Source organism: Callorhinus ursinus, unplaced genomic scaffold (genome assembly GCF_003265705.2).
Source record: "Callorhinus ursinus isolate GAN/ISIS: 27379988/994484 unplaced genomic scaffold, GSC_fseal_2.0 scaffold4, whole genome shotgun sequence".
In the NCBI taxonomy this organism is placed as follows: Eukaryota; Metazoa; Chordata; class Mammalia; order Carnivora; family Otariidae; genus Callorhinus; species Callorhinus ursinus.
Genome location: NW_027397066.1, coordinates 132,040,261 through 132,059,571, shown reverse-complemented (window position 1 = coordinate 132,059,571; position 19,311 = coordinate 132,040,261). Strand labels below are relative to the sequence as shown.

The 19,311-nt window shown below is 35.9% G+C and overlaps 1 protein-coding gene across 8 annotated transcripts in view; it reads left to right on the top strand.

The window, feature by feature from the left end:
• Positions 1 to 19,311, top strand: part of PDGFC (platelet derived growth factor C) — a 204,296-nt gene that overhangs the window by 147,232 nt on the left and 37,753 nt on the right. For all 8 annotated transcript variants that reach the window (XM_073892406.1, XM_073892408.1, XM_073892407.1 and 5 more), the window contains one exon: positions 2,008 to 2,188. In XM_073892406.1, the coding sequence (XP_073748507.1) occupies positions 2,008 to 2,188 (181 nt within the window). The remainder of the gene's footprint in view (positions 1 to 2,007; positions 2,189 to 19,311) is intronic.

The following is a 19,311-nucleotide window of genomic DNA, read 5'->3' as shown; positions in this document are numbered from 1 at the left end:
ATCCTGTCTTAAAACATCCCCGTGAGCTAAGTAGTGTTGCCGTCAATGTAAGGCCAGGGAAAAAGGCTGAAACAGGTTAAGTTACATGTCATAAGAGAGTTCTGGAGACTTCTTCAGGATGAAGATGAGTAGGTAGAATTGGCCTGTTACATACTTTGTATATAATTCTCACCAATTTTTTTCTGTAAATTCAATACTGCACAAAATGTATTATTTTTAGTTGTCTAGCATCTACTGAATTTAGATTTTTGAAAAAAATCTACCAGTGATTTTCAACCATGTCAGACGTAACTTTTAAGAAAAATTTTGCAGGATCCTCTTTGGTATTCTGAAATGAGTTTATGGAAGTGATCATCTATTTATGTGCACAGTTGTTTAAAATATAAATGCAATGGCATGTGTGCTACAGAAACCAGAAACAGCAAAGTAAGTTCTATGAAAATAATGGATTTAAATACATAAGGACACATGCACAGTTACATTAGGAAAATAAAAGTGGTCAGATGCTTGCATCTTTTAAGTAGACTCATTGTGAATCTGACCATTATAGATACAGATGAATATGTATACTTTTAATTGTTTTAATCGTGATGCAGATAGTATAAGCAGTGTTCCTGTTCGTGATATGTTTAATAGTAATTCTTGGGTAAAGTTCCAAAACATGGAAACTTTCTTCAACTTATTTAATAGCTGAATTTCTGGAAAATTTGGTTTTAACTAAAACCACAAAACATATTTATGTTTATATGTGAGATAATTGTTAGTTTCCAGACTCGATGTGCTATATCAGAAATGTCGCCTATATGAATGTCCAGTGAACTGTTTGAAAGGCTCGGAGAACATGGGACAAATATTCACTTCCAGGATTTTCCACTGTTGAACATCACTGGACCTTGCCTATTACATGTCATAATGCCCTCCTCACCCCTGGCCTCATTATAGCCGAAAATACCTCTACAGGTCATTTCTGAAACATTTTCTTAAGAGACAATACTGCTCTTGATGAGTACCACTGATCTAAGCCTCCCAAAACCAAAATTAACATTTGTTGGCAAAATATTATTTATTCCTTATGTTTAAGATACTGTGTGTAGTGCAATGTAAACTCAAAGTATATAAAAATGAGTTCCTTTTTTCAAGGATTTACGAGACTAAGAAAATGGATCACTTGTTGGGGCTCCTGAGTGGCTCAGTGGGTTAAGTGCCTGCCTTTGGCTCAGGTCATGATCTCATGGCCCTGGGATCAAGTCCCACATCCCGCTCCCTGCTCAGTGGGGAGTCTGCTTCTCCCTCTCCCTCTCCCTCTCCTCCAGCTGGTATGCGCTCTCTCTCTCTCTCTCTCTCTCATGCTCACTCTCCCTCTCTCTCTCAAAGAAAAAAGAAAATGGATCACTTGCATACAGAGTGAGTATTGAAAATATGTGTTTATCAAAAAGAGAAATGATGATGAGCTGAGAACACCCAGAAAGGTCTTACAGAGAACAGCCAGAAAGGTCTTACAAATCTTACAAAGTGAGATTTGAAGGATGTGCATGTGATGATGTGGCTCTGGAAAAGCTTGCATCAGATGAAGAAAGGGAGCCAGGGAGTCTGACTAGGGCGAAAGCGTTACTGTCAAAGTAATGGGCAATGATAATAGCAATTAAGATTAGAGTAAAACTGTCATGTCCAAATGGAAATTAAATTGAATAACTCACAAATTGAATGTCAGATATGGTTGCTGCATACAAAATATTTAAGTGTTGAGATGGCTGTTCAGTGAATTTGAAGTTCATTAACAGTTTTATGGAAGGCTTAGAATAGAAGACTCATTTCCCTTTAATGGAGAATGCATTTTCAGTTGTATCTCTTCTTTGGAATATTTCATTATATTTACCCAGTTGAATTTGGAATGGACTCCTGGCTATGGTCCCTAGATAGATTCACTGTATCCATGATCATGGAATTTGAATTGCTAAAATAGCAGATCATATGACTTTATGTCTTTTTTGTCTTTGTGTCTTGTAGGTATGACTTTGTAGAAGTTGAAGAACCCAGTGATGGAACTATATTAGGGCGCTGGTGTGGTTCTGGTACTGTGCCAGGAAAGCAGATTTCTAAAGGAAATCAGATCAGGATAAGATTTGTATCTGATGAATATTTTCCTTCTGAACCGGGGTTCTGCATCCACTACAACATTGTTGTGCCAGTAAGTACCACTTAGAGATCCCCTTATTTAATTGGGTTAGTTATTTGTTTACTTATTAAAAAAAGGATCGGGAAAAACAAAAAACAAAAACTTTTCCCTAGCTTGATTTTTTTTTTTTATCCGTAAACATCACTGTGGTATCACAACTGACTTAAATTTCATCACTGTAGATCATTAGCCATGTTAAATACCTTTTCAGAGCAATGAAATAACTTGTTTTTTACAACATTTAGGAGATTGCGTCATGCCCATTCTCCTGCAACTCACTGCCTGATATTTCAATGTTTATGTGAAGTTACATATGTAGATAGCATTTTCTCTTGGAAAAAAATAGGAAAAACTGTGTATTTATTACTCTTGCCATTTAGATCACCATCAAAATTTGGACTGTATAATGTCTTCCTGAACTTCAAGTTTGACTTATATTAAATAATAAAATACTATTTTAGTTTTCTAGCCTTTCTGGAGACCTTTCTGATATGATACCCTTTTGTATTTTGCTAACTGTTACTCTCACTTTAAAGATGTAAATTTTGAAGCTTAACATGGGATTGTAATGGTTCTAATATTAAAATTCATTCATATATTTGGAATAAATACATTGCAGAACTAGAAAGCACTATTTGACATTAATGCCATTTGAGCTAGATTTATGTCTGTAATCGCCCTAGAAGTCCATGTTCTTAATTTGATGTTTTACTGTCCCCCCCAGTTAAGGTGGCATCATTCCTTTGTTGTACCCACCAAAAGTTTATTTTTTAAATGTGTTGTTTATGAATCCACACATAACATTTTTCTTTTTATTGAGAAAGGTAAACTTACTATTCTTTTTAAAATCAATATTTTAGTAAAATGTATTTTAAAAAAGTAGTTATCTCAGGCGCCTGGGTGGCTCAGTTGGTTAAGTGACTGCCTTCAGCTCAGGTCGTGATCCTGGAGTCCCGGGATTGAGTCCCACATCGGGCTCCCTGCTCAGCGGGGAGTCTGCTTCTCCCTCTGACCATCTCCCCTCTCATGCTCTTTCTCATTCTCTCTCTCTAAAATAAATAAATAAAATCTTAAAAAAAAAAAAGATTCTCTAAAAAAAAAAAGTAGTTATCTCCATTTTCCTACTTATCCTAATACTTATCCTGCTTAAATAATATTTCTGGCTCTTTCGTCTCAAAAAAGAAGTTTTAAAATTCTTGCTGAAATTTAAGAAATCTACTTCTCCTAGTTATAATTGTTACTATAATTTTAGTTATATCCTGATTGCTTGTACCCTTTATTTTATGCCATCAGGCACATTGAGCAACCAAAAAAGGAAATTTTGCCTTAACATTACAATATGAATGTAATATACAAAGTTTAATATTGAGTCCATATTTCCTAAATGGCTTCATGAATTGCTAGCTTGCTGTGTGTATTGTTCTTACACCCAGAAAGAGCACCGGGGTTGATATGTGTAACCCACACTTTGTTATGTCCCCAGTGTGCCTGCTGGTTTGCTAAGTCTGCTGTCAAAATCATTGAAGACGTCATTTTCTATGTAATTTTAAATGGTGATATTATTGATCATATTTAAAACGTGTAATAGGTGACACCTTCATGTTTGTATGAGTACTTCAGAATTACTACAAGCAGTGTGAGAAAAATGGTAAAAAGGTTTTCAGTATTTTTGGTGTGATGCAACAAATAGATACGAAAGTTTAAAATAATACATAAGTAAAGTGTATTTATTCCAAATCTGTGACAAAAATAAACTTGGAACTGAGAAGATATTTATATTTTAAATAAACTGTTCTCTTCATGTTATATTGATTTAAATATGTATAACTAGCAATCTACTATCATGCTACAGAATAAGACATGAAAGGTAAAATGTATGTATATATGCCGAGACCGAGGGTTGTCTTTTCCTAATTTTGTGACTGCATGGGTTAGTTAGTTGTGTAACCCAGGAGTCGTATGGATTAAATAAAATTTGTAGAGATAAAAACACAGGAAATTTGTAGTGTTGTACTCAGTTCTGGGTACATTATAGGTTCTTAATAAATAACTTAAATGCTGAGTTGATGATACCACTCACTCACTCCAGCTTAACTAACAGAAGATTCACTGACACCTGTATTTTTATCGGTGAGAGTATAGCAGGTTCCTGAGCCTTGAAATGAGATAAAGCATCATAAGGGTCTGCAGTAAGTACCTCCCATCCTCTTGACTCAGAAGGGCTCTGCCACCTGGGTTTGACCTGCTCCTAGAGATTTACTGTGATTAAGATCAGAAACTGCATCTGAAAGACTTTAGAAGAAAGGTGTATCACCAGTTATATCATTAAAATTAAATTCAGTGCATTTTTCAATAGTTGCTGAAATCCTTTGATAAATTGCAAATGTGGGCTTTGGTAGGCTGTGAATTGACATTCTCCCAGCATCTATGGAGCCACATTTTGCATGGCACCCAAGTTGACCTGTGCTGGGCTGCAGAAAATGGAAATATGTAGAGATGTGACATAGGAGATCTTATATTAATTTGCCTCCTGCGTAGGAAAACAGCAACCATTGGATGGCAAGAAAAAAGAAAATGTGATGACATGGTCCTACATTGCCTAAGAAGTGTTATTTGGTGATCTTAATTTTGCCAGATTGTTCTCCGGGGAGATTGTTGATACACGATTTTTATAATCTCACCATCTTCACTTCTGTTAAATTTATTTTGGCAATTTATCTGCCTTTTCTTCACCTATCCTTTGTCTTCGGTCCATGTTTCCATCTCTTCTCCCACACAGCCACACTCCTACTCTGTCATTCCTGCAGAAAGCTGAGATTTGGTTAGTGAAAATTTGACAAGTGATTTTGCTGTTTAGCCTTCCAGAATGTTTTGAATTATCATTGCGTATTGCTAAATGACATCCCTCCCTCCATGCCTCTCCTCCCCACAACAATTATTACTAGCAGGGCAACAATCCATCAATCTTATCTGTGTATCAATGAATGAAAGCCTAAGGGAAGAAAGTTTGCCTTTTCAAGAAGAGACTTAAAAGTTCTTGTGGCATTTGCTCAGGGGCACGTGCCCCTCCAACCCCTGGATCATCTCTGATGCTTTTTTTTTTTTTTTTTTTGCCGAGGATGAACTTCATAATTAGCACAGCCTGCTTCCCAGAGGCATTGGTCTTATTGACTGCAAACCCACCACTGCAAAATAGGACCTTAGGGGCCACTGACCACAATGGTTTCTTAATTTTGTCATGATAACAATGATGCGAACCACAGGTCCTTAATGGACTGTTAACTTCCTGAATTGCAGTTTGCTACTGAGTGCCTAGCACAATGCCAGACACATGGCAGCTGGTCTCTAGTACCTCATGGAATTGTAGGCAGTTCCCCTCAGAGTTGTCTAAACCCATGTGGAGCTACACTGACTTCTCATTTACTATTTGTAACCCTTGTTACTGTTGTATAATATTGCTGATTCATACACAGAGCACTGACGAATCACAATAATGACACCAGGTACTCTCCTGGTCATGATGTAGTAAAACTGGTTTCTCTCTCTCCCTCTCTCTCTCTCATTTTGGTGGGGAGTGGAACATTGAGAGTAAAGACATTGGTACATCCTTATGACGATATAACCATTAATGTGTATAATGTGTATAATCTTCACAAGAAAGCAGGCTTTCTTATAATTAACTTAATATTTTGCGTCTATTCACACACCAACAGAAACCTGGAGTTTAATCAGTTTTTTTCGGGGACAGTTGTGGAGAAAGTTTATTTTAATATTCTTTATAGTTTACAAGTAAGGGAGATCACTCTGCAGCCGTCTTTGGGAGCATGAATGGATATGTTTGATTCTAGCCAACCTTAAAGTTGATTGATTCTATACCAACCTTAGACATTATATATCTTAGCAGTAGTAGTTTTAATACCTTAGTTATAATTTTCGGAAATGGTGTTGCCATACATGTTGCCATTAAAAACCAAGGTCACCTTTATCAGATGATTTATCCACTCTTTCCCTCTACTAATGAATGAGACTGCATATAGGTAAAATAAGGATTACTTATTACTTTGAATAAAGTGATGTTGATTTAACATTTAAAGATTTTATTTTATTTTATTTTTGAAATGTGTGCAAATATAATTTATTCAACTAAGCAAAACTGATTGCTTCTATTAGCATATATTCCACACTTCTCAAATCCTAGGAGTATTTTAGATGCATAAGAGTCCTCCTAAATTCTTTCTAATGATGCAATACATAACCATTACTCATATGAGTAAATATATGTCACATTATAAGATTTTTTATTTATTTATTTTTTACATATTCTTTTATATGTAGTTATACTGTTCTTTGTAATATTAAGATTTTAGTATTTTCTTGATTCTCAGATATCTTAGAGTAAAACATAAATAAAATTTATCTTTCCATTTTACTACTTTAAGTTGATATTATAGGCTGAGTTTTACTTTAGAAAAAACTTCAGCATGAGATGTTTACCTGAAATTAAAGCTTGTTGTTTATAGCTTAAAAAAAAAAAAAACATACTGGATTTACTATATAAATTTAAAATGTAGCATTTCAATGTTATTTTCAAGAATTATTTATGGAAATAATATACTCCCCAATTATGCCCCATTAATAAATAATGAAAAATAAATCCATGCAAATTGATGCCAAGCAATATATACTCAGCTTTTATGATTGTGCATAAGGAGTTAATAATGTCTTTGATTTTTTTTTTTCCTTCATGCTTAAAAAAAAGGGCCTGGTAGATTAGCAGTGAGAGATTGTTTGGGAAGAAATGAAGCAAAACTGAAATAAAACAGTGCAAGCTTGTTTCTGTTTGGAGGCCACACACATTGAGAGCCCAGCACACATTTCAGATCTCTTACAAAGAAAAGAAAATTTCTTGTTTAATTTTGGAGTAATTTATAATAGATTATGTATGTTTTACTCTGTACTGTAGCATAAGCACCATTATTTAAAAATGTTAAACCTACAAAGGCTGAAAAACATCTTTTTTTCTATCATCACAAGACCTTATTAAAAGTTTATTTGTAAAAAAAATAAGCCTTTAATATAAAAATATTGCATATTTTTATCAATTACTTCAAAAAATTACTTATTTTTAAGTAAAATATACAAATCCAAATAGGAATTTTTTAGTGGTTTTATTCTTTACATATAGAACTATTTCTTCTTGAGTATATATTGTTTGTAATATATATGTTTTAAAATGGTTATGAGATTTGAGGTTTTTTTTCTCCAATCTGGTTAAAATTTTGAAGGATAATTAAAATACCATTGATTTCTTTTAAAACAGTGTTGTTGAATATTATATTTTTTCAGGAGTTTTAATCTAAGCTTTTGATCAGAAGTAATAACATAATATTTTCAGCAATTCATTTACTCTCATTTTTCGTTTAATAAATGGATCGGTTTAGATTAAGAAAAATAGATGTTATAGCTACCATACTGACTCCATATATTTTTATCTTCTTGCCTTTATTGTGTGAAAAGAGGAGTGTGGGGTGATGAATGAACTGAAGGCTCTTTTAACTCACAACAACTCATCTTTCATGTTGCTTCTAAATTTTTCCTATTATTTCTTGCTATTTTCTTTTTTTTCACTGATTAGCAACAGTTGTTTGGATCTCACATTTTTTTAAATTTCTTTTTAGTAAGATCATACCCAGAGATTAAATAATGCTAGAGAATGGCATGCAAGTATTATAGCCACTTTATAATCCCAACTATGGGTTTTCCTTAATAGTGATTTTGTAAATTACTTGTCCAGAGTTAAGTCAGTGCCTGGCTAGTGTGCACTATAGAAGGGTGTATGGTTTCTGTGGGGAAGGCTTAGAAGGACACTTGATGCCTGAGGTGCCATTAAGGAATGCATGACTGATTGCCAAAGTAGTTATTAATTATGCGGGATACAGAGAACAAAGCAGCTCAGTGAATATTGAGGTTGGAGGGAGAAAGGAGGAGGGGGATATTTTTCTCGTCCCTTCTGGCATGTGCCAGTAGGTTATTTCACTGTTAATATCATGTAAAGAAAAGTCTTTAACTGAAGGCCAAATTTGCTTTTATGTTCAGGTTAAGAAAAATTCCAAGTAACTCTCAAACAAGGTATCGAATTCATTTTCTTAGGGAAAAAAAAAGCAGCATACCTGGAATAAAAATCCTTAGAGCAATATCGTAACCCTAACCCCATAGGAAACAAATTCAGTGTTAGAATGTCAAGATTTTTAAAAAATTGCAAATCTTCCTAACAAATTGCACTGTATTCCTATATTACTGTATTAAACCGATTTTAGTGAGTGAAAAATTTAGGTTGTAAACCTTTAAAATAAGTTTTTATTTCCCTTAAGAGAGAATTAAGAGAAAAAAATTGTTCTTTGAATTTTTTTGTAGTATTTAGAGAGTGAAAGAAGTTATTTCAAGTACTTCATGTCTCTACTGTAGTCTGAAACACTTTTTGAATGATTAGGTTTTTATTAAAATATACAATGTAATTGTATATTTATGCAGGGAGTCTAGAGATGACAGTGTTTTATTACATCAAAGAAATTACACAATTGCTACAGAGACCAAGCTTTTACTTGGCTATAAGAGCTGTTTAATGTATTTTTCTACCAACTTCTACCTCATGGACACAGTGCTCTCTTTCATGTGAAGATCATGGGTTCTCTTCCATTTCTACTGACTCTTTTTGTTCCAGTTAATTCCTAGCTATCTAAGAAAGAATTTCACAGATGGTATGATTTGTAGTGAGAAAGAAAAAGACAGTTGGTGCTACTGCAGGAATGGTAAACGGCAGACAAACCACTTTAAGTTGAAATATAAGGGGTTATAAATAAGAATTTAGGAAAGCTTGAAGTTTGATTGACTTATATTTTATATCTAAAGCCACAAAGATTTAAAAGCTTAGAGTTAATATGGCCCTAAACCTGATGGAATTAATCTCTAGAAGTTTGTTGCAATTGAAGATGATAAAGTAAATACTTTGTCTTCAGTATCCCCATCCACTTTCCTGTTAGGTCTTTCAACAGGCATTGAAGAATATTTGAGGAAATATTTTGTTGTGAGAAAATTAAAAAATGTATATGGCATTGCCCTGGGTCTCTGAGAACTTACCTTGTTTAGAGGGGAAAAAATGTGCGTGCGCGCACACACACACCCTATACACCTATATAAATACACTACATGAATAAGTGTAATATAAGTGGTCTGGAAAGATTTGAGGAAAGAGGGGCACTTGGTGAGAGCACAGGGCTATTATAACTGTTAGATTAAATGAAAAAACAATCAAACAAAAACCCTGGAAGTGACTTAGTACAGGTTTGATATCAAATATATTATTAAAAATCTCCGAAGGGTTTATTAAAAACCATATCATCAGATGTCAGAGATTATGATTCTCTCTATCTGGAATGGTGCCCAGTTATCTGCATTTTCATCAAACATGCTTGGAGATTCTGATATAAGATGTTCTCACGTTGAATTTGTGGGTGAGAAATTGCTCTAAACTATAAACTGAGCAGATGCAGAGTTTTACTACAAGATGTTAAGGAAAACGAAACAATATTATTACTATTATAAAATAAAACAATAGTAATGCATAAATATTATAATGCATAAATATAAATGCATAAACCGCCTCTATACCCCCATATTCAGATAAATGGTGCCCAGTTATCTGCATTTTCATCAAACATGCTTGGAGATTCTGATATAAGATGTCCTCACATTGAATTTGTGGGTGAGAAATTGCTCTAAACTATAAACTGAGCAGATGCAGAGAGTTTTACTACAAGATGTTGGGGAATTATTTTTCATTTTCAAACAAACATGAATATTTTTTGGGAACAGATTGGAAATTCTGCATGAATATTTTCTTGCTAACATACCCACATGTTCTGTTTTTTTCAGGATTGCAAAAAAGTGGGCCTTTCTCATAGAATTAGATGGATAGATTTCAATTTGTTAATACTTGCGTTTATTGTCCTGGCTTTTCTAAGTTATAAATTGAAGCTTATCAGTTCTGTCAACTGTCAGTATCTTTAACCCATACAACTAGAACAGATGACACTCTGCCTTCTTTTCTAGTTCCACACTAAACTTCTCTGATAATTCACATATGGCATAGTTCCAGTGCTGAGCCCAGTTCTAGATTAGATGTTCATTTGTTCTGTGGTGTAAGGCACTATTATTAGTAAAATAAGACAGTCCCAACCATCAGTCCCCTCATAAACTTTTTCACATGTCATTTTAATTTTTGTCTGAGTTACAGTTGCACGTAGTTTTAAAAGGCAAATATTTCTCTTAGCCTTGTTACAAAAGTAACAGTTGCGGGGCACCTGGCTGGCTCAGACGTTAAGCGTCTGCCTTCAGCTCAGGTCATGATCCCAGGGTCCTGGGATCAAGCCCCGTGTCAGGCTCCCTGCTCGGTGGGAAGCTTGCTTCTCCCTCTCCCACTCCCCCTGCTTGTTTTCCCTCTCTCACTGTGTCTCTCTCTGTCAAATAAATAAATAAAATCTTAAAAAACAACAACAACAGAAATAGCAGTTGCCCCCACTTTCCTCTGTGCACACTATTTTCCTGGACCTTGGAGGCAAGTGCTTCCAGTTCTTTTAATGGATTCTTTTAGACTTGACCTCTCTACCTTCCTGTAACATGCTTTTTTTTTTTAAGATTTTTTTTTATTTATCTATTTGACAGAGAGAGATAGCGAGAGCAGGAACACAAGCAGGGGGAGTGGGAGAGGGAGAAGCAGGCTTCCCGCTGAGCAGGGAGCCCGATTCAAGATTCGATCCCAAGACCCTGGGATCATGACCTGAGCCGAAGGCAGACGCTGAACGACTGAGCTACCCAGGCACCCCACCTGTAACATGCTTTTGTTGTCGCTTCTTGATTTTTGGTTTTAAGAATAATCTATGATCTTCATTTGACTTCACTCTCTGGAAGGTGAGGCGTTTACTTTCTTCCACCCTCCTGCATTTACCACACAGGCAGACAAATCCCATCACTGCCTCCTCTAGTAAATCCTGAATCTATCAAGATCCAAATCCACTGTGTACATTATGGTGGCCATGGAATCATGGTTCACAGCTGAGCCATGAAGTATATACTATGACTGCATTTCCTTTCCTGCCTTGTTTTGTTTCGTTTTCCCTAAAGTTGTGTTATATTTTGATTTGTTTAGCTTTCTATTTATTTATCACTGATTCAACCCCAAACTGTGCCTCAAATTGTGTGAATCTCTTCTCAAATACAGTCAGACACATTCGTGTTTTCTAATAATTTCACCAACCAGAAGAAATCTCTGCTGAAACAGTCTGGTCTACTTCAATTTAGACTGATTACAGACCTACCACACAGCTGTCATCCTCGGGGTCCCCCTCCTACCCCCACCCCATCATTACCCTGAATATTCCCTTTGCCATTTTCTTGCATTAGATCCCTTGTTTGCAGGATCTTTTGTCTTCTCTCTTGTTTACTTCCTGTTTTGGAAGAGAGTAAACCCTCCATGAATTTACCGAGAAAAAGGAGCATCAGAGATAAAATTCTGTTGGCTCGAATAACTGAAAATTTCTTTATTTAACCCTCAAGCCTTACTTGGCTAAGTCTAGAATTCTAGTTGGCTACTTAAAAACTAACTGGACATTCTGTGCCTGTGGATGGGCTTGCTGACTATGGTCTTCACTGTATTGTGAGCTGGACAGGTCAATTCCTTGAAAGCCCCCTGATTCCCCTAATCTCTTTTCTAAGTGTATAATCCTGGTCGCCAGTTCTCTGAAATGAGAGCTGAGTGGATTAAGACGGAGAGTCTCAGCATTAAGTGTAAACATATTTCCTCAACCCCCTCCATACCTCCATATTCAGAATAATATCACTGCTCCCAACTCTGCTTGGGTTTCCCAGTCCATAAATCCTCAATTTTATTCTGTTAAGGGAACAAATTTGAACAGGGAATAAATCCGTCTTCTGCCACTCTGTGGAAAACAGATTTGGAGTGTTGAACAGCTTCATGATTTTCAACCAGTCTTCCTATTTTTAGCTCCACTGTTCTTCCCAGTTCCATACATATGTACCTGATGCCACCAGATCCCAGAGCTTTTTGGTTGTTCTTTCATGCAAGTCAGGTTGCTTCCTGATTTTCCCCTTGCTAAATTTTGGTCCACTGATTCAATGACTGCACCTCTACCTACCTTCCAGTTTCCAAAATTTTATCACTGTTGACTTCTTTCTGATTTTCTTTGGCCTCAAAGAATTATGCATTTAAAGAAATACCTTCAGAATCAGTCATTTTAGGAGAGAACAGAGCTAAAATCACCATCTTATTTTCCCTCTGTTCATATAGCAATGTCCTTATCGAACACTAAGTTTATATTTGATCAACAAAATACTCAGAAACTCTGTACAATATATTGGGGGCATAGTTGACTTTAAGGAACAATGCCATTATCTTTCCATGCCAGATAAAATATGTCCTTGCAGCAGTTGCTTTGCATGATTATGCTAATATCACATTTCCTTTTTTAATGTTAGGGAGGCATATATAAGACTTGATACTGATTAACTATTTAACGTATCCTGAACTCTGTTTTAATATTAGTATTATGTCCGGGAGTATCCACTAGCATACCAGTCATGGTTCATACATTTTACATGTTAGTTATAACCAGTTTGTCATATGATTCTTACCTTTGAGAAAAGACTATCCTTGTAAATAGTCTTCAAATATTTATGTTTGAGTAATGCTATTAATGTATTTGAATGCTTTGAACATTAAAACTAGAGCTTTAAAAATTTTACTTATCTCCTTAAGATGACATAATTGTTATTAACATTATTTTGAAATCACGTGAATATGATTTTATATACAATGTAACTATCAATTTTTACATCCTCTTAGGACAAAACTAAAAGGTAAATGAGTATACTTTTGAAGAGGTTAATTTTTGAAATGAAGTATATTGTAAGCATTTTTTGGAAAGGAAGTACTTGATGATACCAACTTGGAAATAGTTGAATTAGGCAGAAGAGAATGATGAACATATATTGAAAGAAATACTAGGCTTGATGGGTACTTTTATATCATCTAATCCCCATAATGGGATGTTATCACCATTTTACAGATTAAAACTCAGAGAATGTCACATACACAGAAGTGAGGATATTAAATAGGGCTTTCCCAATTCTCTATAAAGTCAGGCTGCCTCTGCACTGGTTTGGGAAATAACAGTAGGAAGATGACTGATGAAGGGAAAGCAAATGGAAGATTTTCTCTCACCATCTTTGCTTTCTTATTAAAACACCTAGGTAGGGGCGCCTGGGTAGCTCACATGGTTAAGCATCCAACTGTTGGTTTTGGCTCAGGTCGTGATCTCAGGGTCATGAGATCGAGCTCCGTGTCAGGCATCGCTTTGGGCATGGAGCCTGCTTAAGATTCTCTCTCTCTCCCTCTGCCCCTCCCCCCAACTCGCTGTGGTACGTGCTCTTTCTCTCCCTCTCTCTAAAAATTAAATAAATAAATAAATAAATAAATAAATAAATAAATAAAATTTTAAAAAATGAAATAAAAGACTTAAGTATTGTTTCTGTTGATTATGATGTCCTGGTTACTTTAGAACCTTGAGAAGTTGGTGAACTATATTAGAATTCACCTTTTTTTTTTGTAAACAATAGTGGTAATGAATATTGAGTATTAAATTTTACTTTCTGCACACAGTTACCTTTAAAATGCAAACAAGACATAGTTCCTTTAAAAGTTACTTTCAAAGTAAAAACTTTTTTAAAAAAGGTAAAAATGCATATGCGGTCAGTATTTCGCTCATTATATTTCACTTATCAGTCAAATTTCATCACTGTTGAAAAATGACACAGTTACTTTTGTGAGTATCCTAGCAGTCTTTTAGCTCCAAAGAATTTTCCAGAATTGTGTCATTAAGGAATCTTTGAAGGCTAATATTTATACAGAGAAATAAAAAAGTAAAATTGGAAAATAAGCATAACAAGGAAAACGAGACCTAACTGGAAGTCTTCTATCAAGCATGTCCTAAACATAGTGCAGTGGAATATAGAAGACCCGTGGCATTCTGAGCTTGAAATTAGGTAGTTTGTGCACAGTGACTGAAATACAGTAGGCATTTGATAATCTTTAAAATGAATGGAAAAGGAAATCACAGATCTTAAGGGCTAACATAGGGGAATGCCCTGTGCAGCTGTTAGCGGGGTGACGCCTGTAGACTGCCCGAAGGCCCCAGTGAACTGAGGGAGGAAATTCCGGAACCAGGATGTCTTTGTGTCAGTGCCCCAGGGTAGAGGTCTTGTATCTGCCTAGGTGTTTCCAGTCTAGTTAAGTCAAGTCAGCTTTTGTTCAAGTGTGAATAAGAGCTGGTGTAGAAATACCTGCCTGGTACCTTTCCTTGTGTTTCTCCACTCCAAGTAGTTGTTCAGAAGAAGGATTAAGGCTGTCATCTGTTGCCTTAAAGGACTATATGAATTATCTTAAGTACTTCCAAAGCAGGTTTGCTTAAGAAAGCCAGGGCTTATGTTAAAAAACTCCTCCCCACTTTGGAGGAATAATAGGAAAAGGCATTGATGGGACAATTATCTAAGACTCTAAAATAAAATCTGAGAAAGGAATTGGAAATACGTGTGGAGAGCTCCAAGTCAGCCTAGGCAGTGTCTAATGCCTCCTCTGAAATTGTGCTTTTAAATTTTATAGCCCTGCTAAAGAGGAAATGCCTTTTTTTCTAGAGGAATAACATTCTGATAGGGTTAAAAAAAAAAACAAAAACACTTTCCTGCCGGGTGTAAGTTAATGAAATAGCATTAAGTGTAATTAGTTGTTTTAGGAAAAGACATGTGAAAGACATTGAATTGTTAGAGAGACACTGCATGCCAAAACTTGACTTCCAATACCTGAGAGAGACGGTATTAAAATATATGACACATCCTTTGGATTGGATTCTTCAGAAGTCATCTCAGCATTCTGACACAAATATTTTCCTTTCTTTTTGGAATATGATGAGTGATGCTTTGTGGCATTCTCAACCTATTACTGATAAAAACGATAAAAAAGAACTCGCAAATCCACCCAGGCATACGGTGTTTTGTTTTAAAGACAGGGGATCCTTTTCAGACTTGGTCTTCTGCAGGGTCCCGAGTTCTCTTCTGAATTTCATGTTGAGAGGCTGCTTAGTCATCTTTTGGAACTCGCAAAAGGTTTAATATTTTATGACTACATGGTGAGAGGGGTACGTTGGACTGAAGTTTGTCATTGTAGTAACACTGAATGGGAACGTGTTTATTCCTACTGCATATTTAAGTGGCTTTCCCAAATGTGGGAATCATGCTTTTCATTTATCCACAGTTTATGTTTTCTCCTCCAGTAGGATTTCTGATTACATGAAAGGGATTCACTGTTTCTTGTGGTTTGCCACAGTCTTTCTTTGGCATGAATGGCAGGGCATAATTCCTTGTCACTGAGTAATTTAAGGATCTTAACTCTTGGAAAGGACGTAGAGTCTTTTGGTAAGATCTTGGACTTTCTTCCGTGGTGCCCTTGCATTTGGTTTTTATTCCTTTATGTTGCAAAGTTGGGGCAAGATGCAATTTAGCTTACATAAGGATTCAGTCATTTGACTTGGCAATACAGCTAATTTTGTATTTTAACTGTAAGTTTGTATTAAGCTGGAAAATGAAAAGCAGCCTACCTAAATCAATAATAATAGGACACACCATTTCTTGAACATCTACTGTTGTATTGGGTTCTTAATATGTGTCATCTCATTTATTCAGTACGATAACTGAGAAATTATTTGCATCTTACCTGGAGGACATATGCTCAGAGAAGGAATGCAACTTGCCTACGGTTCAGAACAAACAATTGTACAAATAATTATAGCCAAATCAAGAATTTCAAATGTAGCATAGACTATCTCCTAGTCAACTTTTATTCAGTAAGAACTTTTTTAGCATTTTATTTTGAGATCATTGTAAATTGATGTTCATTTGTAAGAAAGATCATGTATACCCTTCGCCTCATTTTCCTCAATGGTAATAACATCTTGCATAACTATATGTAGTACAATATCACAACCTAGAAAGTGACATTGATACAATCCAACAACTTCAAAAAGAAATTTTGGAATAAATAAAAATACACAAGGCTGTAGGACGTGTTAAATGAAAGTTTTGTATGAAAAGATTTCATAAATAAAAATTGGAAGGATTTGATTAGTACATAGCTTTTTTTTTTAAGATTTTATTTTTATTTTTTGACAGAGAGAGACACAGCGAGAGAGGGAACACAAGCAGGGGGAGTGGGAGAGGGAGAAGCAGGTTCCCCGCTGAGCAGGGAGCCCGATTCGGGGCTCAGTCCCAGGACCCTGGGATCATGACCTGAGCCAAAGGCAGACGCTTGACAACTGAGCCACCCAGCTGCTCCCGGACATAGCTTTTTAAAATGGCTTGATCAAGAATACTAAGAACATACATTTTTGTTTCACACAATGGCTTCAGCATACCAATTTGGGTCAGGAGGGAAATTTTTATTCTAAACTGGGTCATCTCATAATCTTCATCTAAAATTCCGAGTAGTGCAGAACCATTTTTGCAGCTTAGAGTAGAACATCTATCATAGATTAAAGATTACAAAATCAAAAATAATTCCACAAATCACTCTTCTTGATGTGGGATTCAAAGTGAATGTATGAAACATAAATAGTCACTATAAATAAATCCATGAATAAGGCTTTGCTGCCTCTGAGACAGAGATTAATGAAGTTTTAGGATGCTAAGAGCTCAAGATAGAATCTGTAGCTTTAAACTGATGTCAAGATTGAGAATTGATTACTTAAAAGCCCTTCATTTCTCCAGAATAGATTGATGACTTTAGTGCTACTAAATCTCCTCTCATGCAAAATTTATATAATTTGGTTTCAACAGGTATGGTATGTGTGTGTAGGGGGGGGATTTACATATTAAATGTAACTGTATAATATGTAAAAGTTAAGCTATTTCAAAAGCAAAAGATAGTAATGTGTGTGATATTTTCAAGGTATTTTTAAATTTTGGAATTCAATGGAAGCCAGCTCATGGACCCATGGGAGGTGAGAGCCGGCCTATTAGCTGACTAGAATAGTTCAGATGGAGAACCATGAAAATGATACACATAGTCTGTAAGCATTTAATTTTAATTTCACTACTCTTCCTTTAGGGCCAAGACCTTTGCTTTAAGTAAGAATATGCTGATTGGAGTCCTGTTGTATTTCTTCCCCAAATCATAGCCATCATGCCTTGATCATGACTTTCAGTTTAGGTTTCTTTAAGTAAAACTGAGAGCTCAGAGATACCGTTTAAAGCAACCTAAGAGAATTCCTTTAGGATTTTATGAAGTTTTCCTCTCCTATGTTTTATATTTGTCTCTCTCTTACCTCCTTGAACAACAGCTTTTTTTCATAGTAACTCATTTTATATGCAGTCCTTCCATAGCATCATTTAAGTCTCCAAAGAAGCAACAGCTCATATTTGATTGGATTCATAATATTTGAATAGCAATAATTACAAAAACAAGTACTACTGATATAAATGGCTTGGGGAACAAATACAACTGTCTCTTGGCAAGTGTAAAATTCACCTGGGGGAAGCAGAAAGGTTGCTGATGGCATTCAGTGATCTGTAGTTATCATCGATCAGCTAAACTTGAGCAGCTCAGTGACACTCCATTAAGATAATGACTGTTGGGCGCTTGGGTGGCTCAGTTGGTTAAGCAACTGCCTTTGGCTCAGGTCATGATCCTGGAGTCCCGGGATCGAGTCCCACATCGGGCTCCCTGCTCGGCGGGGGGTCTGCTTCTCCCTCTGACCCTCCCCCCTCTCATGTGCTCTCTCTCTCTCTCACTCTGTCTCTCAAATAAATAAATAACATCTTTAAAAAAAAAAAGATACTGACTGTTATCCTTTGTTTGGTTACACTATGGATACTGCCTGAGATTGTGTCCCTGGAATATTTAAATAAAAAATACGTAAGTATATAAATATATATACATCAATATGTAAACAATTGAAAATATGCATGGCCCTATTTGGTAACTGGTAATTGTGCCTGGGTATGGATATCAAAATGGCTAATAACATGCCATGACCCAGTGTAGGCATTTAATGCATTTTTAGCCTCGTCTGTAATTCTTCCTGAGGAGATTTAGCTTCATTATTTTTTAAGCTGTAGAGAATAGTGTGGCAACCTGGGGAAGTCACTTATTTGAAAGAGGGTTTTCTAGTAGTGAGATATCCTTTACATGGAATCCGGATGAAGATGTATGAAGAGATATTTTTATCTTATTGAAAAAGCTAAGTGGCCTATAGATAATATTAGAGATTCACCAAAGTATTGGAGGAGCAGTTTTCTCTTTTTCTGCCTTTTCTCCCTCCCTCCCTCCCTCCCTTCCTCCCTCCCTCCCTTCATTTCCTCTCTCCCCCTCCCTTTCTCTTTTCCTAAGTGCTCCCCTGTCGTGACCTACTTCTTGACTTCTGTTGTTTTCAACGTCAGTTTTCCAGGATTTTGTCTCTACTTTACCACCCTGTGTTTGCTTAGGAAGATGCCATGCTTGTTTTTTGGTTTGTTTGTTTGTTTGTTTTAATTTTTCTCTAAGTTAAATTGATTTCTCAGTTCAGATTGGGTATTCTACTTTCTACTAGCTGGCATGTGTTTCTAATGTCGGGTACCCTCGGCTTTGACCATCTCCTTATCCTAAGGAAAAGGGCTGGTGGAATCTGAGCTCTAAGCAGCTATGCCGCTTCAGTTTCTCCAGCAGGTCAGCCTCCCCATGACTGTCAACAGATCAAGCTGAACAAACACAGTTTAAAGTGAGCTCTGGTTTATTTTCCTTAAAAGCCATCCTAATCCATATAAACACATAGTCAGGAATGCTTGGATATAACAATGTTTTGCGATATGAATTATATCATCTATATTAGCGGTAGTGTTTACTCCTCTGAGTTCTCGGGCATTACTTAGCACCTTGGTTACTGACCTTGACCAAGATTCTTAACTGAGGCCTCACTGCAGAGGAGTTACATTCTTGTGACCTTGAGTGCCATAGATTTGGCTCGAATTCTCACTGT